General features: G+C 49.9%; 1 protein-coding gene across 1 annotated transcript in view; it reads right to left on the reverse strand.

Annotated features, from left to right (window-relative positions):
- Positions 1 to 1,665: 1,665 nt before the first annotated feature.
- Positions 1,666 to 23,147, reverse strand: part of LOC119458996 (protein DDI1 homolog 2-like) — a 44,399-nt gene continuing 22,917 nt past the window's right edge. The window contains 4 exon segments of the mRNA XM_037720846.2: positions 1,666 to 1,697; positions 13,293 to 13,392; positions 13,394 to 13,422; positions 22,922 to 23,049. Of these exon segments, the coding sequence (XP_037576774.2) occupies positions 1,666 to 1,697; positions 13,293 to 13,392; positions 13,394 to 13,422; positions 22,922 to 23,049 (289 nt within the window).

Raw genomic sequence — 23,147 nt, forward strand, 5'->3', positions numbered from 1 at the left:
AAGCACGAACAAAAATTCATCTAGCAGGTGAAGGAAAGTGGATGTAAAGCTTGGCGCGAGATACGTGGTGTAGGTCGAAAGCTGTGCCCGGCGCGATACTTCATCCAGAATTAAGACATGGCCATGAACACACTGGGGCGTGTCATCCACCCGTGCTTCCATTCTTTCATGTCGGCCCCTCGATCGGCCGATGGCCCCAACCCTATGTTATTGCTCTCCCTTCCTGAGCATTCCCGGGTTAGTACAGTGTACTGTGGAAAACCCACTACTCGCAGGTTCATCCCCATACCCGGGGTACGGGTGCATAACGGTCAAGCGGGGTGTAAGTTTAAGTGCATCAAAGATCAAAGCCACCGGCTCAGACAACGGCTCAGAGAGGGAAGGGAAGGGGAGCAGCGGTCATTTCGCGCACGCACACATGCACAACCGCACTGCCCGCTCAGCCAGCTAAAACAAAGCCTTGGAGATTTGCTTCTACCCGATCAGAGCCACCTCTGGCGCGTAGATTAGGGCGCCACTTATAGGCCAAACAAAGCCAAGTCGCAGATTTTCAGTAGCCCAAATATAGCCACATAGCCAACTCGTCTATGTCGACGCCAAAAATTATTTCCTGTAGCCCAATTTGGCTATATATAGCCAAACCTGGCAACACTGCATAAAATTTGTTCACAGTTTCTTGCACAGTGTCATTGTTAAGGCTAGTGATGCCAAAAAACAAACAAGTGTTTGCATTTTGCCTTCGCACCGCCCGATTGTGCCACAGCCATCAGGAAGTGCAGACGTCATGTGCAACCTCTATGAGTGACATCAGCAGTTTGCTGTGTTGCACAAATTCGGCTCGGTGCTTTCCGCAACACATGGGCTTGATTGACTCTTTCCGTCCAGAAAGGACTCATATAAATTGGTATAGATTGTCGCCGTTGTTTGAAGCTGATCAGCCATGAACCCAAATGCTGCTTTTAGGGCCCTCAGTGTAACTCGTGCATGTGTTATTGCACGCGTATTACCGTGAGCCACTCGTAAGAACACATCAGCGCATAAGCAAATTTCTTGTCATTGTTGCCATCTGCCACAACACCAGCCAGTGCTGCCATGGCTGTTATGTCAAAGCAGTGTGCTGCTTTGCCGGGTGTCGATGACCAAAATTACAGTTGAATGCCAAATTAATGTAGATCTATTTGCAGAAGCTGCACAGCTCTGAAAGTCATGAAAGTATGAAAGTCATGAAATCACCTGCCTTGCATCAGTCAACTCCATCCCACACCAGCAAACTTTCAATCTCATCACACCTCTCAATCCTCTGTTGTCCATAGCTGTCTTACATTCATGGACTACTGGTTACTTGTCTACACATTATGCGGCCTGCCTGACCTCACTTAATCTAAACTACAAGATTGGCTGCTCCCTTGCCTCAATGTTATGCCTCAAACAGGGAAGGTTGAAGAGATTCTCCAGTATACTTACTCGTTTTGGTTGTAGCAGAGACTGTGCATTCGCTATTCCACAAGATTACCCTCCAATCTAGTCGGGCTCGATTTCCGTCTTTGAAAATGGATTGCTAAATCGAATCAACCCGAAAAAACACTCTTCCCACCTGATGCCTCTTGAGCATGTCAAGCGAGGAGCATGTCCATGGGTGCTCCTCCAACACCGAGAAGGACGAGGTCAGGAAAACACTCCTTCAATCTCAATCTGCACTGCGCTCGAGGAGAGAGAGAGAAGGGCAGAGGAGAGACAAGTAGTGCGACAAGGTCAGTTTGATTCACACTCGAAAACAACAACAAAATCCCTGCCAGGGATGGCAACAGGATAGTGATGAGACTGACATTGTTCAAAATAAAGGATCAGTTGTGACAGGGAGGCCATCCTGCAAAAAATATCGTGGGAACTGTGGTGCTAGCGTCTGTGGGAACTGCAAGCACGGCGGCAGTTCAGCCAGCATGGGAATTGTGGTTAGTACACACATTTGCCTAAACTTCATCCTGATGGTTTCAAATGCTGTGCGAATTGGCAATTAGACCATGTTCGACAAAATACTGCACAATAAATGCAATGCTTCGCCACGGTTATGCGTGTCCGCTGAATCTTATTTTCTTCTACATAAAAAAAAATTATTGCTTCAAATTTAGTCTAATAAAGGCCGATATAGTCGCGCCCAAATAAAACGATTCCCCTTAGAGTGAACGTTCGCCTACTGAGAACAGTTCTCAGCAACCAAACTGTTTCACAACGAGTTATCAGACAACGTCCGCATATAATGGGAGGTGCCGTGCTCAGTTCGGTTACAGCGAACGGAGGGGACCGCAGCATGGCAGTGTCTCAACGAGCCAGGAATTGGTGCCAATGGTCTTCACATAATCTGTCTTAAGCTTCATAGCTCCTCAAACATTTATACACCAGGGGTTTAGTCAACGACTACATCGACAGCTTCACAAACATGTACAGCAGTATTTTAGGGTCAAAACTACTTAAACAGAGCTCCATCACATTTACATGTAGTGCGCATCATTTTGCAATCAAAGTGTTCTTCTGAGCTCGTTAAGTTCTGTATCTGTAGTTCTGAGCTCTTTGGACCGTATTCTGAACGATCACTTCTCATTTCTGATAAATTTTGCGTGACTAGCACCGAACACATCGACAGGCGGCAGTGCTTTGGCACTGTGATAAAATAGCGTTCACAGATTGCCAATACACCTTGCGCTAGTCACACGTAACATAGCGTGCTTGGCACTGTGCCAAGAAAGACCTTGCTTGTAGACGCCGATGCATCTTGTGTGACATGGCACACGTTTGGCCACTTGCGGAATAAAATTGTTTATTTTCGGACGAATACAGTACTTCGTACATCAGAGCCAGAGTTGACACTATAATTTTAGCAGGATATCATGATTGAAGCGCCTTGATTTACGGCAAGATTGGAGCCAGCAAGTTAATGAGAAATGTCGCAGTCACGTGGGCTGGGAACTAGAAGCAGCCAAATCTGTTCAGAGTGGAAGGAAGTTCAGAGTGGAAGTCAGTGGCGCACCGACGGGGGGGGATTCGGGGGTTGGAACCCCCCCCCTGAGGCCGACTTAACCCCCCCTTTTGTTTAACCCCTTTCTTTCCTTACGCATTTGAGTACTGCAATTAAGATGTAAGATGCGCAATCGTCTGCACACTCGCAAAAAGCGAATTTTTGATAATTTCCCGTGAAGAAATCGAAATTAGTGCTGTTTAGATGGTATGGCAAACTGTCAAACCCCCCCCCCCCCCTGGCAGAGATCCTGGTGCGCTACTGGTGGAAGTGCGATCAGCTCGCAGCGACATTATTTGCTTGGACGTGGGTAGTTACCTCGAGCTACTCACCCAAAGTTACCATGTCTCTCTTGCCTTGATTTCTGCCCAAAATTCACCTGATGATGATGACTGCATCGACAATGAATGCCGTTTCTGCAGAAGAGTTCTACACTTGGGTCAGAAATGAGAGATAATATCGTTGAGGATGTATTGAAGTTATAGGAAAACCTCTGCGTTTATAGGCATCTGCATGCATAGCAGCGAGTTCATGTTTATTCGTGGTGTGCCGAAAGTGAAGTTACGTAGTCTTACCGAACTTCCTTATGGGCTATAGAAACCTCAACTACAGAGTACTCCGCTCGAACCTAGTTATAACCAAGCTGAAGAGGAAAGCCCAAAATACTTCATTATAACATTATTCCAATGGTGTGTGCACAACTTTAAAGCCTTGAGGGTTTTGCCACATATGTACAGCGCGCTGATTCATCCCACATGGTTTTAATCATGTCCGAACCGTTATAACAAACTCGATAGTTCCGTGAAAAGTGGTCATTATATGCCCGACTCATCCTCAAGAAAAAAAAAAGTTAACGCCGCAGCTGGTGTCAGCAGTTACGATTCGACACCACTTTGGTCCGAAAAGAGAACTTTCAATACCTTCCATTTTTGTTCCCCACACTTTTGCACATCTAACTGCAAGTTTCTGTTAAAAATGTCCTATAAGAACGAAATGCGGCGTCATAGATCCTTCGAAACAGCGCACAGCCGGTTTCGGTCACCTGCCATTCCGAAACCAAGTGCATCTGCCGGCAATTTTCTTCAAGAGCTTGCAGTATATTTTGCTATGAGTGAACAAGAGTAGATTTTGCACACGATAACGAAGCATTCTAATTGGCTGGAAGAGAAAACCACTGCAACATGCCAGCATTATTGCAAAAGTCTTGCCGTTACGTCTGCAGCATCGGCCACACGTGCACGACTGAAAATAGCGAAGCTACTTTTATTATTCTCTTTGTTCAAAAAAAGTGTGAAGTTTAAAAAGTAGAATGCCATCGCAAACGTTATCAGCAACAACGCAAACAAAGCGCCAACAAACGGTAGCCGCCGACTCATTGAAACTTTGCGTGGCCGCGGTGCGTCATGCCTACGGAGGTTCGAAAAAAATCTGCCGCCATTCCACCCAGCGAAAGCATGTCCAGCGAAGCTGTTGCCGACATTAGACAAGCATAACAACGTTAGACAAGTATCAGCACCCAAATGACGTAAGACGACGATAGACAAGCACCACCACCACAAGCGACGTTGCACACAACCACAATGCTAATGTAATACAGTCAAACCTCGACAAACCTTTTTGCTGCAAGTTGTACTTGCAGCAAAAAACTTATATCGAGAATTTCGTTACATCGAGGTTTCATTAATTCAATAGAACTAAGATGGGGAAATAAAAATAGTTTGTTACATCACGAATTTCGTTAAATCGAGGTTCATTATATTGAGGTTGACTGTACTTTTTTCTTTTCCCTCTGCCATTGTTTGTGCTCACACTGCTCTCCGGCAGACCTACGTATACAGTGCAGTACACTTGCAGTTAAACCTGGATATAACGAAAATTAGCGAAAAATTTCATTATAAAGAGGATTCGTTATATGCAGGTGCGGCACGAAAATTCGAAAAACAAACGCTTACCATATTTACTCGATTCTAATGCGCCCTTAATTGTAACGCGCACCCGTTTTCCATTTTCGTCGAAGCACTCATCCTTGGAATGTGACACCAGTACGGATGCGTGGACGCGTGTCGTTTCGCACAAGCGCGAATAATCAGAAACAAAGAGCGAGTGCCACGATGCATTGTAGCGTCGTATAGTGTTACAGTAGAAACCCCGCTGTTACGTTCCGGGGGGCTGCGTTTTCCCGGCTGTTACGTCGTTTCGGCCGTTCCTGGCACAGCTCCCATAGAACCCAATACATTGGTAACCCCGCTGTTGCGACGCAACTGTAGGACCGTTCCGCATCACATGTTGCGAACTGCCACCCGTGCCGGCCCGAGCGGCCATTTCGACTTTTCATGTCGCTTGGCTTGGTGTTAACGATGGCATTGGCCGCCCATAGTGCCGGGGGCGACAACTATAACATATTTCGGTTTCCGCCAGCAAAAGTTATGACCCTTGAGATCGTATTTGCTATATAAAGATAGTGTCTATGACGTGTTGGGCCCTAAAATTGGTTTTGGCTCAGAGATGTTCCGTATAAAGTCCAAGGGCGATAACGCAGTCGCCGCGCGCCGTATGCTGTATGTGCGCGTGAAAACGTGCGAGGGGAGCGAAAGCACGGAGGAAGCGCGCCTTCTTCCGTTGCGCTTGAGGCACCAGCGAGGGAGCGAGGGGGGAGGGATAGCGGGCGGCGTTGTACTATACTCTGGCATCAACTGCGTACTGCGCGGCGGCGCGCGGTCGCACGGGCCGTATCTTGAAAGCGATCTGCGTTGGTTGGGGCAGAGTCTAGCAGTGTAGGTGCGTCGGCGGCTCGTAGCTTTGTGCGTGCTGTGTGTTCTCAGCGCTAAGTTTGCGTTGAAGCGATAGACAACCACGAAGGTCACTTCGCTCGCTTCTCCAGCGGCGCTTCCACACGCCGCCAGCGTTTGACAGTGCGTGTCCGCGCTCATCGAGTGTGATGAGTCACAGCATGTACCAGCGCGTCGGCAACATCAACTGGAAAAGGAGAGAGTGCCGGCTCGGGGGGCTAGGCCAGCTGCAGCAAGCAGCAGGATCAGGTTTGAATGAAGGGAGGGGAATGGTCACGCCCGCGGCAGCAAGATCGCGCGGGTCGAGGGATGCAGGCCCGCCTCGCACACGCACAGCACGCACCCATGCGCTCGCTTCGCATTCTGTCGTGGCGAAGAAGGTGCTTCCGGTTGCTGCTCGCGCAAAAATGACAAAATTTGGGCGAAATCTCTTGGTTGTCGGAGGGGAAATTCGTTATATCGAGGGGGACTCCCGCTGCCACTTCGTAACATGTCTCAAATACATGTGCTTCTATGGAGTAACGGCGGGGAATAGAAAAATTTCGTTATATCCAGGAATTCGTTATAAGCAGGTTTAACTGTATTACGATATCAAAACATCAACTGCGTACTGCGCGCCGCCGCGTAGTACGCAATTGATGATGTTTACACTCTTCGAGTGTGATGTGTTAATGTTGCCTGTGCGCGCTGACACTGTACTTGTTAATATGGTTAATAAGCGAATGTTCACAAGTTTATAAGGACGATAAATCTACTATCCCTACTTTGTATAGCTGTCTACTAATTCGCTATCGCAATCGATGCTTCGGCTTTCGGGCGAAACTGCGACTTCTTTTCAAACGTAAGAACTGAAATAATTGTGAGCAGTTCACCACTACTCTCATTCTCAATTTTCCGATTTCTCGGCTCTTGCGATTCCCGCCTCTTACGTTTTTTTTTTTTTTTTTTTAGGTCCCGTGAAAGACGTGTCAGTGGGGTTATACTGTCTTTGAATACGGATGTGTTTGGTGGGACCCACACATATCTGAGCTTATAAATAAATTAGAAGAAATCCAGAATAGGGCAGTTAGATTTCTTCTTGGTAACTACAGCCGGCAGCTTAGCATGACAGAAAGCAAATTAAATGGCAAGAGCTGAAGGATCGTAGAAATTGTCAGATTAAAATTTTCCACATATTTATTGTTCTAAAACGGACATAAAACACAAAAATATATCCATTCACCACACTACATATCTAAGTGACTGGACCACTGCTGAAGGTCAAGGAATTTTCTTGTAGGGGTGACGTCTTCCGTTATTCCTTTTTCTAGAGCTGTTCGAGATTGTAACAGTTTGCCATCTAGCATTGTATACATCAGGGGGTTCTCAAGCATGTTGGTCCCAGGGAACCCTGCTAAGCTTCAAGTGCCAAGGAACCTCACCCCTAGTAAAGATGCTAGGTGCAGCGTGCAACGTTTGGGGCAACGATGGTGGTGGACAGGCTATTTTGATGGGGGTGTGGAACCCGCGTGGTGCGAACTGGTTGCACTCGTCATGACCCATGACAAGACAGCATTGCAACCAAGGCATGCTGAGAAACCACGAGTTTCAGTGCATACTGCACAGGGGACTTTATCACCTTTCATCACAAGGTCTTAGAATTGGTGCCAAATCTACTTTGCCCACTGTAAAACCTAGTTCATTCGGATTTCATGGGACTGAAAAAACAAAAACGGTATGAATACCCGAATGTCGAATTATCGCGGTATGAACAAAATAACAAACAATTAAATGCCTGCTACGTCAACTCGCTTTTATTTACTGAATATGAATCGGCAAACTCTGTTCTATTTTGTAATCGTACAATAAAGGCAACAGCAGTTGCGGAAATGACAATTTTCGTTGTTTCGTATCTGATTAGCGCTCGCAGCGGCGAAGTTCGTTGACTTCCTTCGCAGCGTGGCCATGGCGCGCATCTTCATCTGAGGGCTTGCTTTTCACTACTGCGCATACATCCCAATTCTTTTTTTGCCAGCGAGTTGGTCGCCAACAAATGCCTGTCCATTGCGATGTAGACGGTGCTCTTCATCCTTACATCTTTGCACCGAGTCAAAGCGAAACCACGGTTTGCCGCAACCACTGCCACTATCAACGGTGACCTCAAAGTTCTGAGGCCGACGCACGCCCCAAGACATTATGAAACTACGTTTGCTGCAACGACTGCGACAAGAAGCCGCGGTCACTATCACCGTGATCATGGATGGCGATTACGCATTTTCGAAAGCACGTGGCCAACGCGTGCACAGAGTCAAAACGAAACTACGGGTTGCTGCAACTACTGTTTGCCGCAACTGCTGCGGAAGAAACCGTGGGCCGCTATCGGCACGATCATGGATGGCGCACTGCGCAGTTATGAAGGCACGTGGCCAGTCACCAACACGGTGTTACGCACGGCGATAAATACAAGAATAAAGGCACAATTAGGCATGAAGCGTTCCGGCATTGCTGTCACGTAAGATTTCCGCTGATAACTATGGCGATGCGGACTTGGCGAGTGCGGAAACCAGTGAATATTTGTCAGTGGCTCACGGATCCAGAAGACGGGCCTGCGGAACCCACTTTGAGAACCCATGGAATACATCATTACATGAAATGGTACTTTTTCCCGCATTGAAATAATTTGTTCATGTACCTAGTTCATGTACCCCCTGCTGTAATGCACGAGCGATGTAGGTGACTAACAAATAAAAGAACAGCCCTTCCACTGGGGGGAGATGGAAGACCAGCGAAGCTGTACTATGGTGGGAATTTTATTTCCAATTATGGACTATTAAGATGTGATGGTGTAATGGGTTATTTGAACTATTAAAGAATGAGAAATATATATGATCGGGTGGTTTTCATTTATTTAGTGACCACAGGGACCATGGTCTTATGGTCGCTACGGTACACCGCCATACGGTGTACGGCAAAGGTTGGCATGTTCTTCATAAACATGTCACCAACGCCGCGTATGTTCGTTGTGAACATGGGCAAAACGCCGCCGCCATCAACAGTTGTGCACGTTGTTTGTGTGACCGCACACAACGCTGTCAAAACGCTGGCTCTGTGATGGCCGGCAGGGCTGCGTGCATGCGCCGCAGTGGGGAGACCGGACACACACACGCAGTCTGGGGTGCCTCGATGCCCTCCTCGCCCACCGTCCCTTCCACTGGGAAGTCGTGTTTGCTCTTCGCCGTGCGTTCGCTACCCGTGAAAGTGCGCGTCCCTCGCCCTCGTGTGCTTTCACTCGCACATACAGCATACGGCCAATAAGAGTTTTTTTCTATTGCCAGACGCAATTATCGAAGAGTGAGCCCTTAACAGCGTCGCTGTAAAAAAAATACAGTAGAATCTCCTTGATACGATCATGCATGATACGAATTTCAGGACGATGCGAATTTTACAAAAGTTGCGGCCCGAGTCCATTAGCTTAGAACGTGGTAAATTTCAAATGTTGTGAACCACTTCTCATGCCACTGTGGACGATATGAACAATCGAACCGCCGTGCGAACCCCCGCAAAGCCAGCGAGTCCCGGCGTGACGGTAGCGCCCGACACTACTGGCTGTTGTCAGGCAATGCGCGGTCACATTTCTGCTGCCAGGGCAACGTTACTCTACCCCCACCCCCTCCGCCCCCCAAAGAAATAGTAAAAAGCTTAGGCTTTGTGCGGTGCCATGCAACTTGACGGTCGTTTTCAAACACCTTGCAAATTTATCAGAAGCCGGCAACACAATCACACGCAATCCAGCAATGCCACATCAGCAAGATATGCAGCATTTACTTCCATGGGTCGCCTTATCTCTGTATTCAACGGCTTCTGTAGTCTTCAGCACCCGATGGTAATTTGAAGCTTTTCTACCTTCGCACCCATGAGATCACACGTGCGACAAGAAGTAGCTGCGCCGCTGCAAAGCAAAGCTGTCTTATAACCATCGAGCAGCAGCTAGGACGCAGCAGCAACGAAACAAACTCGAGACAGCCAGGCAAATCAAAATGTCGGCCTCAGAACATGGGATGTTCGCAGCTCGCTGTTGCCAAAATATGTGCAGAACAAGCATGCCTGCGATTCAAATTCCTGTCAGCCAAAAGGAGTGCTCTCTGGCACCACGTGACTGCAGTAACAAATTGTGACGCTAGTTTTCCCTTTTGCACTCACTTTTGTTGATTTCATTTCTGCATAGAGTCGAGTTGTGGCTATCTGAATCTCCGCTCTCTCATATTTACGGCGAAATCAAGACGGTGGCGCTCTGTCGGCGGAGAGTCACGCTTGTGCAATCATCAGTACGGTAACACCTCCCGAAGCACTGTTTTCTTCCCGATTTCGAAGGCAACACACGAAAGTGCAATTCTCTCAAATTCTTCAACATAGATGTTCTAAATATTTCACCATGATAAGAAAGATCTCAGGATTGCGGGGGAAAAAAAATATCTGAAATTTTGTGCAGATCGCCTGTTTCATTGCCACGCTCCCTTTAATTTTCTAATTTTCCTAATTTTTTAAACGTTTTTGGGCGACATGCATTGTGGGTCATACAGTCGCGTCTCGCTACAACGAAATTCTCGGGACACGCGAAAAAATTTCGTTGTGGAAGAACTTTGTTGAGGCGAAATTAGTATGTACAGTTAAACATGGATATAACGAAATTGACAAATTCCCGAAAAACTTCGTTACAAAGAGGCTTTCATTATGCCCTCATATTGGCTAAGCCTATAGCGCAATTCAAAAAAGACAGGGACGTGACAAAGACACAGGACAGCGCTAACTTTCAACTGACGTTTATTGAAACACAGAGGCAAATATATTGCGAAGTAGGTATGAAGGATACCAAAACAAAAGATAAATCACACTCTACGCATGTGCACGTCAAATACCGCCCAGGAACGCGATTTCCTTGTCAGAAAGATTAACTGATGGTGTACACAACACCACAGAAAATGGCAGCGATTGTGGTGATCCCTTGTAGTCTCGCACAGGCGCATGGTGGCTATGAATTGCAGTGGCATAAATCGGTACTTTCAACTTCTTTCGTTCGTGAAAACCTCGTTCAAGCAGAGATATGATCGTCACAGCTTTGGAAGGGCTTCTAATTTCACTACTTGGCAGTTCCAACTTCAATTCAGTACCAGTTTCGTTCTCGAAAAGTTCGTTTGAAGCGGAAATACCGAATAACACGCCTTCTTATGGAGAAAAATTTTTTTGTAATACAGTTAACCTGAATATAACGAAATTGACAAATTCCCGAAAAAACTTCGTTATAAAGAGGATTCGTTATATGCAGGTTCGGCACGAAAATTCGAAAAAAATAGACGTTTACCGTATTACTCGACTCTAACGCGCCCTCAATGTAACGCGCACCCGTTTTCCGTTTTTGTCGAAGCACTCATCCTCGGAATGTCACACCAGATACCGGATGCGTGTCGTGTTTCGCACAAGCGCGAGGCATCGGAACGAAGAGCGAGCGTCACGATGGCGTCGTAGCATTGTATAGTGTTACAGTAGAACCTCGCTGTTACGTTCCAGGGGGCTGCATTTTTGCGGCTGTTACGTCGTTTTCGAGGTCCCGACACAGCTCCTTAGAACTCAATGCATTGGTAACCCTGCTGTAGCGTCGCAACTGTGGGACCGTTCCCGCATCATACGTTGCGAATTGCCACCCCGCGCCGGCCCGAGCGGCCATTTTGACTTTTCATGTCGCTTGGCTTGGTGGCTTGACGATGGCATCGGCCCCAAAGTGCCGGGGGCGACAACTATGACGTATTTTCGGTTTCCGCCAGCAAAAGTAGGCCTTGAGATCCGTATTGCTATATAAAGATGGTGTCCATGACGCGTTTGGCCCTAAAATTGGTTCTGGCTCATAGATATTCGTATATAAGGGTACGGCCACGCTAGCGGCAAAAAAAAGAAGCGAGCATCATGCAGCGAGCGGCAAGTTGCCGCGCGTCAGCGCCTTGCCGCGGCCCACGGGTGGCACGCGCGTCTCGCCGCGCGTCTCGCCGCGGCCCGGCAGCGCGATAAGATCTCCCGCACTCTCCAAACTGGGCGAGCAACACCGCGAGCGCTCGTTGTTTCATGCGAGAGACGACGGTCGTCGATTGAAAACCCGCGCGTGAACCGGCAGCATTCCGGTTGTGATGGCTCCGTGACGTCAACCTCGTCGCTCTTGGTTGGTTCTTCATATCGCGGCACGCGGATTTGCCGCAGAAACCCATTTCGCACAGCACGCCGCAAGACACCCGATTCGACCGCGCGCGGGCATGACGCGTTGCCACGCGTTTTTGCTGCGTGTTTTGCCGCTAGCGTGTCCGTACCCTAAAGTCCAAGGTTGATGACGCAGTCGCCGCGCGCCGTATGCTGTATGTGCGAGTGAAAACGTACGAGGGGAGCCGACGACCGCGTCTAAATCTCGCGCGCGCAAGAAAAGCAGGAAGGAAGCGGCTTCTTCCGTTGCGCTCGAGGCACTGGGCGGGAGCGGGGGGAGGGATAGCGGGGCGGCGCGCGGTCGTATCTTGAAAGCGATCTGCGTTGAGGCAGAGTCTAGCAGTGTAGGTGCGTCGGCGGCTCGTAGCTTTCTGCGTGCTGTGTGTTCTCGGCGCTCAGTTTGCATTGAAGCGATAGAACAACAGCATGAAGGTCACTTCGCTCACTTCTCCAGCGGCGCTTCCACACGCCGCGAGCGTTGAGAGCGGTCACTTCGCTCACTTCTCCAGCGGCGCTTCCACACGCCGCGAGGTGAGAGCGCGCGTACGCGCTCATCGAGTCTGATGTGCCACAGCGTGTACCAGCGCGTCGGCAACATCAGCTGAAAAGAGAAGAGAGTGCCAGCTTGGCGGGCTAGGCCAGCTGCAGCAAGCGGCAGGATCAGATTTGAATGAAGGGAGGGGAAAGGTCACGCCCACGGCGGCAAGATCGCCAGGTTGACGGATGCAGGGCCGCCTCGCACACGTGCGCTCGCTTCACATTCCATCGCGGCGGAGAAGGTGCTTCCGGTTGCTGCTCGCGCGCAAAAATGACTAATTTGGGGCGAAATCTCTAGGTGGTCGGAGGGGAAAATTCGTTATATCGAGGGGATCTCCCGCTGCCACTTCGTTACGTAGAGGTCTCAAATACACGGCTTCTATGGAGTAACGGCGGGGAATCGAAAAAACTTCGTTATATCCAGGAATTCGTTATATGGAGGTTCGTTATAAGCAGGTTTAACTGTACTTTCTATGGGCAGCTGACGGGGAATCGTAAAATGTTCGTTGTGGCTGAAATTTCGTTGTAGCGGCATTCATTGTCGGGGATTTAGCTGCAAAAATTATTGCGCCGTCCTCACAGATTCGTACGACTGAGGTTCTAGTGTATTTACAAACACACTGCCCGTCTAGACGCAGCATTTGTTTAGCTTCGCAATGACTCGGTTTGGTGGCTCTACCACAGGGCAAAAATTCCAATAACTGCTTGTGAACTTTAAAAGCAGAGCTTACCCAGGTGAATGCGACCAATGATGCGCTGGGTTCCCACTCCTTTGGCAACACCTGCCCACCGAGGGTCCACGAGTCGCATGATGGCACATCGCTCAGCACAGGCCCTGGCTCATGATGGTTGTCTGCGCACCTGCAACACAGGCACACCCATTTGTTGGAGGAACACAAATGACAGTATGGAGTGCAAATACAGTAAAAGCTCGTTAATTCATATTTCACAGGGACACTCAGTGAATTCTAATTAAATGAAATTTGAACTAATGAAAGTGATGAAGTGAATTTGGTGATGAAAGGAGTGGAAGCACCTCTAGAACAATCACTTATTATTTGCGACAGAAATCCGTGACCATTTGCTTTTTTTTTTGTTCCTATAAAAGCGATCACTATAAGAGCCTGAATATGTTGGAAAGAATCTTTCTCATTCTCTTCAAAACTGAAAAATAGTGGCAGAACCCACCTCCCAATGACTGCCAATGCATTTGCACTGAATCAATGTAGCAACACACGCTTCCCTAAGCACACTCGGCGCCATCTAGCAGCGCTGCTGCAAAGCCTGTGCGTGGTCTCCAAAATGCAAGGCACACCGGTGTGTGCGAACGCCCAGACATGTGTGATGCAGCAATGGATTGATTGATTATTGTGGTTATTGACGCAAGGGCCAGATATGGCCAAAGAGCGCCAGGACGATGGTAATGACTTGTTAGTGGTACATGAATAGTGAATTACATGAACATTAGATGTGGTATGGTTGTAAAGGGGCCTAAAAACAGTCGCTGCAAGTGCGTAAAATCTATACGTAATAAGATTATGGCAATGACTAATTATGTGTACTATGGGCATGAACAATGCATTGCGAAGGAATGATACCACTTGCAAAATAAAGTGTAGTGATGCAGCAATGGGGCTCCTTCTCTGGTGCTTCTCTCTGGAATTGCTGCGCCGTCTAGTGACACTGCCGAGACGTCCGCGTGCGGCCTCCAGGACGAGAAGCGAGGTGCGCCAGTGCAGCGAGCCCCGAAAATTGTTCCCTCGCTTGCGCACAGTCAGTGGCACATAACCAAGTTATCGAGCGGTTCAGTGAAGAGCGGCACATGTACCCAGTGCATTCATGGCGCAGCTCCCTAAAGCATTGGTGTGAAAGGCGTTTTTGAAAAGTGGTACATACCCAGGCATCTGCGATGCAGCTGGTAATGATTTCGGTTGCTGTTTTTTGAGGATAGCACTGGCGATACCCAGTAAACCAAGTTGGAATCAAAGAGGTTCATTGGAGGCCAGCACAGACCGACTGGCATATACCCAGTACTCCAGGTCGGTATCAATGAGTTTTTAGCGCGTACCACTGCGTATCACCCCTGTGCCAACGGCATGGTGGAACGCCTTCCCCGACCAACTGAAGACCGCCCTGTCTACCCACCTCAATCTGCCACCTGGGTTGACGCCTTGCCCCTTGTGCTCCTGGGTTTACGAGCCGTCCTCCGGGCAGACCTACAGTGCTCAGCAGCAGAGCTAGTGTATGGCAGTTCTCTGCGTCTCCCGGACACTTCTTTACATCGACGCAGCTACCAGCCCAGCCACAACAATTCCTACAACGCCTCTGGACTGTGTTAAAAACCTCCGGCCCACTCCACCCCGAACTGGCCACTTCAACATACGTTTTCGTGCACCGCGACGCCGTCCGACCGCCGCTAACCCCGGCCTACGACGGACCATTCCGCGTCCTCCACCACACCCCAAAACAGCCCACTCTCCCTACAGAACGGCCGGGAAGAGACAGTCGGCTTGGCCACCTTAAGCCAGCTTATGTGGAGACCGCGATTGAAAGCCTCACATCGCCGCCTGACCTCGTGCTAGAGTGCCATCGCGGGCTCTCATCGCAGTTTCGACTTCCAGTCTAGACGGAGGGCCCTGTTGTGACCCTCCTCTGGGCGGTGCGTAGAACCAGGATGGCGCGTGCTTGCACGAGGAGAAAATAAAGACGGCGCCTGGCCGTGGCACGTGAAGCCACGGCTGGCTGTTCTATTCTGGCGTTATTTCGGGTCCGCCGTTTCTTTCCTTCGCTCCCGAGGCAAAAGCCTTCAAGTTCTTGGATGGTGGTATCTACCCAGCCCCACGTCTATAGTGACCTATGTCGATGAGAAAGAGGTTCATTGAAGAGCAGCATGTAAGTACTGTAGTGAAGAAGAGGGACGATGCAGTAGGGCATTCTTACCAGCGCTGTCTAGTCGGTCAGTCTCTCCAGCGCATCACTCGGACTACGCCGCTCGCGCCTCGCGATTCCCTGAACTGATCCAACGTGTTCCAATATATAACGATTGAAATTTTGCTTCTGGGCAGCATTTTTTCATGCAAAATAATCGTGAAAATTGCACTCTTACGTTGCCCTTAACCGAGACGGGGCAAAAAGTTTGCCTACGTGCGTTCGTATCTGCCGCCATTACCGCACAGTGCATCCCGCCCACGCGCCGATTTCGAAAGCCACGGAGAGCATCGCAAGTTGGTGCAGCGTGCACAAAATGGCGCCAGCTGCTTCGCCCCCGCATCACCGGCGGTCGCGCGAGGAGAGGGCGGAAGAAAGGCAATAAGCGAAGGTAACGCCTCCTCTGGCGAGGGGTGCCTGCGCTCCCTGCCGCGCTCTCTCTCAACGGAAAAAAGCGGCAGGTGCGCCCCTTGAGAGGAAACCGATTTTGCAAGAGGGGGAGAAAGCGATAAGCAAGCGGCGCCTGCGCGGCCTACGCTCCCTTTACAATCTCCCTCTCTCAGCGATGCGCGGAAAATGCACCGCGGAAGCAGCGGGAGGTGCGCCGACAAAGCGCAAAGCTGCGGAGACGGAAGCTGCAAATTTGAAAAACTCGAAGTACGAGCTCGCTCAGTGGATGATATCGACGATTATGAAAACCGGGAGCGCCACTATCCATGAAGGCTAGAAGCAGTGTCCATGCCGATCAACGGAAAAGGCAGGCTTCGTGCGCCACGACGAAATCCCATGGGTGAAACCAATACGGTGGTGTCCGAACTCTGGGAGCACGTCGCTGCTGACGATGAAATAGGTGGTGCTTCGATGAAGGAGCTTCTGAGTACGAATAGTGCTGCCTTGTTCTGCGAAGAGAACTCCGACGGGGCAATCGTGTTGCGACAGACGGCGGCATTGTGCGACGGAGGCGACGACAGTAGCAGCAGTTACAACGAGACTGACAATGGCCAGTCTTGACACCAACCCCGAGGTTCAACCAAAGTGCAACGTAGTCGATCCATTGAATTCATGCACGCTAAATTATAGCCGCCAGTGTTCGCGCGGCAGATGGACGCGATGCACACGGCGGTTGTGAATCTGAAACTTCCGCGAAAGCAAGTGCAGATTTCTATTTCAGCGTGCCTAACGATTGAGACGCTATTTAAAGGCATAAATAAAGTTTTATTTTTCACAGCCTACTTTCTACAACGTCGATTTTTTATCGCAAGTGGCAGTTTCGGTTTCGGGACTGCAAAGGTATACAGTGGAACCTCGATGATACGAATCTCACGGGGTCACGAAAAATATTCGTATGAGCCGAAATTCGTATCATCGAAACACAATTAAAACTAGCTAAATTAAAGAGTCAGAGGTGAACTCAGTCAGGCACATGCACGTAAAAAGTAATTACAGTATAGATCACATAACATAACCATTTATAGTGAAGAACTGGCTACAATGCGGCCTTTTCCGACTCCCGTTTACCCTCCCATAGAACTCCATGTATACGCAATACCGCTTACAGTGCAGCCGCGTGAGACGAAATACCGGTTATAATGAGGCTTCCGCGGTAAAATCTCTCCGACAAGGGCGGTAGCGAGCACGCTTCTCAACGAGGTGCGCCCACCGATCGGAGAGGAGATCAACGAGGGCGATGCGGAGGAGGAGCATGAGACGTGGAGCACGAGTCCAAGAGCGATAAAATCGTCGCTGCGCGCCGTACGTGCCAGTAAAATCGCGCAGGGTATGCGCGCTTTCACAGAGAGCGAACGCACAGCGGAGAAAAACTCGACTTCCGTGGTGCGAGAGGCCGTGGGGGTGAGGAGGGGGGGCATGGCAACGCTGTGCTACGTCACCAAATGCGTATCTTGCAACCGAGCGCAAGGGTAACTGGCGACGCAATCTCCCACGCGAAAGGAGCAAAGCGGGAAGGTAGCGCGGGAGGGAGGTAGTGGGGGGGGGGGGGAGGGGGGGCTTTTACTCTGCCAACAAATGCGTTCTTCTACTTTGCGCCTGTGCCGGCTGTCAGTGTTGTCGCGCGCACCATATCTTGAAAGCGATCTCCACACGGCTCTGATCTTTGTATGCGCCGTGCTTACGCCGCTCAGTTTCCGTTGAAGCGATAGACCGCACGAGCCTTCGCTTTCTGCGGCGGCCGCGCGTGGGGAAGAGCGGCCGCCGCAGCGAGCGAAGAGACAAAAGGAAAAGCACAAAATCAACAAAAGCGCCGCCGCTTTTGCTTCCGTGCTGTCCGGCGCCACGTCCGCGCCTCTGCACCAAGAGAAAGGGAAAACGCACGTGACTGCTCGCTGTTCTCTTTCGCGGCCGTCGGTGGGGCGGCGTTTATTCGTATAAACCGACGCAGGTCGAAAATCTATTCGTAACAATCGTTCTCTAGCACGTTGCAAAGTAATGGGGCTCAGCCGGAACCTCAGAAAAATTCGTATCATCCGGAAATTCGTGTTAGCCGTGATTGTATCATCGAGATTCCACTGTATTTGGCATTTTTTTTTTCCGGCAGTCAAGATATACAGTAGCCGACGGATTTTTCGGACTCCAAAAATTCGGACTTGTTGGATATTCCGGACTTCATAGATGTACCGGCAGGATTCCCATAGAGCATGGGTTCTCAAAGTGGGTTCCGCGGAACCTACGGGTTCCGCAGGCCCCTGCTCGGGGTTCCGCGAGCCACTGATAAATTTTCCCTGGTCCCGTTCTCGACAAGTGTCTAAAACGGCGAACACAAGGTGCGCTTGATCCAAAGAACCTCCATTACCCATGTCCGAGTGTCATAAAGCACATCACAGCGCGTAACAGCACGCGCGAACTGCGCAATAAATACGAAAGCAGCTTTTAGCCACCCAACCTCTGAGAACGGGCAACGCGCCTAAGCTTTCGCACTTGAATCTTGGAGGCCGTAGCTTACCGCCTTTCTCCTATTTGTAGATAGGGTAGGTGCCGATAGCGACTGACGATAGCGTGCGCACGTTGGAGGAATAAAAAAAAAAAAATGCGCAGAGCACCGCAAACGCGCCGCAGAAGAGCAAGAACGGCGTAGCGTCCAACCGAAACGAAGCGGCGCAGTCTGCATCGCCGTGGTCCTCAGCGACAATCGTACGCGGCACGTGACTGACAGCAACGCCGAAACCCATCGTGCCTAATTGTGCCTTTAAAGCCTTTATTCTTGCGTTTATCGCCGCCTGTAACACCGCGTTGGCGGCTAGCCGCGTGCCTCCATAAGTGCATAGTCGCTATCTCCGATCGCGTCGATAACCACCGCAGTTTCGTCCGCAGCGGTTGCGGCAAATAGTAGTTTCGTTTTAACTCGATGCATGCGTCGGCTGCGTGCCTTCACAACTGCGTCGTCGCCTCCCATGGCAGCGTCGATAGCAACCGCAGTTTCGTCCGCAATTCTTGCAGCGAAAGGTAGTTTCGTTTTGACTTGGTGCGTGTGTCAGCCGCCCTGCCTTCTGAACAGTAAAGTCGCCGTCCATGATCGCGTCGATAGCGGCCGTGGTTTCGTCCGCGCTTCTTGCGGCGAAAGGTAGTTTCGTTTTGACTTGGTGCGTGCGTCAGCCGCCTGCCTTCTGAACCGCAAGATCGCCGTCTATGATCGCGTCGATAGCGGCCGCGGTTTCGTCAACAGCGGTTGCGGCAAGCAGTAGTTTCGCTTTCACTCAGTGCAAAATCTGTCGAAGATAAAGAGCACCGGCTACATCGCGATGGACGGACAATTTGTCGGCGAGCAGCTGAGTGGCGAAAAAATAATCAGGATGTGCGCCCGTTGGTGCAAAGCGCGTCTCAGATGAAAACGCGCGCCGCGAAGGATGTCGCGAGGCCTTCGCTGCTGCTAGGGCTAATCAGTCATGAGATGAAGAGAATTTCAAGTTCCGCACTGGTCTTGTGCTAAATAGAAACAAGATTTGACGATTCATTGAGTAAATAAAAGCGTGTTGACGTAGTGAAGCATTTGTTTATTGTTTTCTTGATACCCTCGATAATTCGACATTCGTTTAATTCGGGGGGGTTTCCTTGGCACTTTATGGAGCTTAGCAGGGTTCCCTGGGATGAACATACTTGAGAACCCCTGCCATAGAGCTAATGCATTTTCGCGACCGATTTTTCGGACGAATCTAGGTGCCAATGTTCGATTTTCCGGACTAAATTGCTCGCTCCGAGCCGCGTTACCCAATCTTGAAGGCCGCCATGTTGGATTTTCCGCTGGCTTGGCCGGGCTTGGCTTCCAGTGCCCCCCTGTATAGCCTTCAAGATCAGTAGACACACGCTATCCTCTCGTCTGTGAGGCCATGCCCGCGCTTCCTTGGCCGACAAAACTTCCAAAAAAGCGGCACTTGCCTTTTTTTTTGCTTTTTTTTTTTTGGTCAGCTCGGCACTATCGTCATATCACTTAAGCGGAATCCGGGGGTTTTTTTGTTTCTTTCTTTTGTTTTTTAAGTTTCGGTTGCGCCGTACGCTGTGTGCGGGTGAAAGCTTGCGAGGGTCAGCCGGCAACCGCAATTAATCTCACGCACGCGAGAGAGGAAGGCGGCCGGAGGCGCGCGCGGACTTCATTCGCTCGCGGGGCACGGAGAGAAGGCGGCGGAGATGGTTGCATTCAGCTCTTGCGCATTCAGCTTTTCGGACTGCTCGATTTTCCGCACTATTTTTCAGTCCCCGCGAAGTCCGGAAAATCGGTCGGCTACTGTAGCGATGATCGGTTATAACGACCGGATTTCTCGTTTTTCTTGATATCGTTACAAGTGGACTGCACTGTATACGCAATTTAAGGGGGGACGTGGCTTTGAAAATCAACTTCCTGATTTCTTCATGGAGTTTGATGAAAATTGGCACAAATGTTTAGAATGTCTCCCTGATACTGCCATAAAAGTTTCAGAGTGATACCTTGAGAACATTTTATTGAGCAGAATTTTTCTCTCTTGAACTTTCTGGAGGGCCTGGGGAGCTTAAAAAACATGATGGAAGGCTCGTTGAGTATTGACTGCATAGCTCAATGCGTGCTGAAGGTCCCCCCCATGACAGTCTTACTTTTTTTTCTCGCAACACAAATTTTTTAGATAGTCATTTTTCAAGTTACCTTCGCACCAAGCACACTTTCGGGGTGAACGAATAGCCACGCCATAAATTTATAAAATGTCGAGATAAAAATGCAAGACTGTCTCGACCTGCACTGTAGTCCAAGGAACGTGACAAAAAAAAAACAGAATTAAAATAGGCTAAACGGTAACGAAGAAATCAGCTCCAGAAACTGAGCAGAAAGGCGAAAAAACAGTTATGAGAAAACGGCTCTCAAAGTTGCACCTTCTCTTCAGTTCTCTAAAACGCCCCAAAGTTGTAATCTTTGATGTGTTTTGTGACGTGGGGCTTCTTGGACATGTGGCCTCTGGTCTGCTGAGCCTTCGTTCTGCCTTTTTCATGTTTGTATGGCATTTTTTACTGCTCTACAAAGAGCATGGTGCCTGGGTTTCAAACCAAGTGAGGTGCAGAACTATGTGGGCATAAATATACAGTAGTTCTAGCGTTGTACCTGCAGACTGCCTCATTGATAGCAGTCTCTAGTGCAGTCAGTGAGACATTGTTTTCTTTTGGTAGAATCGACCATGTTACTGAATGAAGGCTCTCAGCAGCCTTCTGAATCATCTTCCATTGACAATGGCTATGGAGGTTAGGAGAGCCACTGATACATAGGCAGCAATGCAGCTGCTAGGTGCTTTCCAGCCTGTACTTTTGTATGATGCCTCACTTCTGCAGCCAGGTGTCTGTGCCAGCCCAAGTGGCCTAGTGAACAGAGCTCATGATGAGGTTCTCTTTAAGAAGGGGTGGTATGATAGGTATTATTACTAGATATCGTGGCATTACGATAACAGAGTCGGCACGCAATGTGCTAAGTCGCGGGTCCGAGGTGCCGATGTGCGAAATGCCTGGTCGCGAGTCCGCGGAATAGACGCTCGACGAGCTTAGTCGCGCAGTCCGAGGTGCCGACGCACGAAATGCCTAGCCGCGGGTCCGAGGAATAGACGCTCGAGGTGTCGACACTCCATGAGCAATGTGCCGACACGCGAAATGCCTAGCCGCGGGCTCGAGGAGTCGACGCGAGGTGCCGACGCGCGAAGTGCCTAGTCGCGGGCCCGAGGAGTCGACACTCGATGAGCGATGTGCCGACGTGCGAAATGCCTAGCCGCGGGCTCGAGGAGTCGACGCTCGCGGTGCCGACGCGCGAAGTGCATAGCCGCGGGTCCGAGGAGTCGACACTTGTTGAGCGATGTGCCGACGCGCGGAATGCGTAGCGGCGGGCTCAAGGAGTCGATGCTCGATTTGCTTAGTCGCACAGTCGGAGGCGCCAACGCACGAAATGCTTAGGCAAGGATCCAAGCAGTCCTCACGCGATTTGCTTCATCGCCGAGTCGGAGACGCCTACGCACGAGAGGCTTAGCCGCGTGTCCGAGCATTCCGTGCCCGAAGCTCGGTCGCGAAGTCCGCGTCACCGATGCTCAGAATGCTTAGCCGCGGCTCTGAGACGTTCAAAAAAAGCGGGATCGGCCACGCTACTGTGATGTCCGCATAGCGCCCGCTTTAACACTCGTCGAAATTACGGAAACTGTCCGGAGCTCGCGAGGAGACCGCAACAAGCGGAGCAGACGGCGCCATCACGGAGCGAGCACCGGACCAATGGCGAACCGCGCTGGAGTCACGTGGCGGGCGCGGCCAATTGGTGGCTCCGGCACGACCTTCAATCATTTGCTTTTTGTGTGCTTGTTTCTGTATGGAGGAGATAGCTGAAGCGGCAGATTTGAAGACGGAGAAATGCGCTTTCCAACGAGACCAAGATGGCGGCGCTCGGCTGCGCCGTTCCGGAGATATCGTGGCTTGAAAAACGCCGTTCTTTCGCGATTTCCGCACAATTTTTCGGCACCTTGGCTGATACAATTTCTTTAGAGCACTTCTACTTGGTTTTCAGTGATGATATTTCAGAATGAGATAGAATAAGAGTTACAGAAATGGAAAATGTGATTTTCAAAAAATCGATTTTTTAGCCATTTTTCGCAATGCGAAAGCCGCGTCCCCCCTTAAGTGTGATGCAAAGGCATTTGAGCGCATTTTGGAGTCTGCTGACCTTGCCCGAGTAGATAATGTGTGGGAAAACGTGCCGTTAATTTTCGTTGTTGCGGGATAGCAGTTTAGCAACATTTCATTGTCGAGAGGTACGAAATGCATTGAATCCTACGGACGTTCCCTGGGAATACGAAAAGATTTCGTTGTCGCGAGAATTTTGTAGTCATGGGATTTCGTTATCGCGGGTTTCGACTGTATGCACCAACCTCAGAGCTTCTGAGAAGTCTGCAACACTCCACGCAAACATAAGTAAGCCCGTCCTCTGTACCTGAGTCAATGAAGGCCTTGACTGGGTGCCCATTGACACGGCAGTTGATGTACAGCATCACCACTTGGCCGAAGCTCTCTGGGTGGTACTCCATGGCTGCCTCCATGTTGGAATCAATGTTCTGCTGCCTGCAAGAAGCAACACCAACCTTAATTTACAAAAGTGCAGCACACCCAGAAAACACACAAGAAGCACTAACTTCCAGGTGAACGTTCTTCAAGCAGAA

Source organism: Dermacentor silvarum, chromosome 7 (assembly GCF_013339745.2).
Source record: "Dermacentor silvarum isolate Dsil-2018 chromosome 7, BIME_Dsil_1.4, whole genome shotgun sequence".
In the NCBI taxonomy this organism is placed as follows: domain Eukaryota; kingdom Metazoa; phylum Arthropoda; class Arachnida; order Ixodida; family Ixodidae; genus Dermacentor; species Dermacentor silvarum.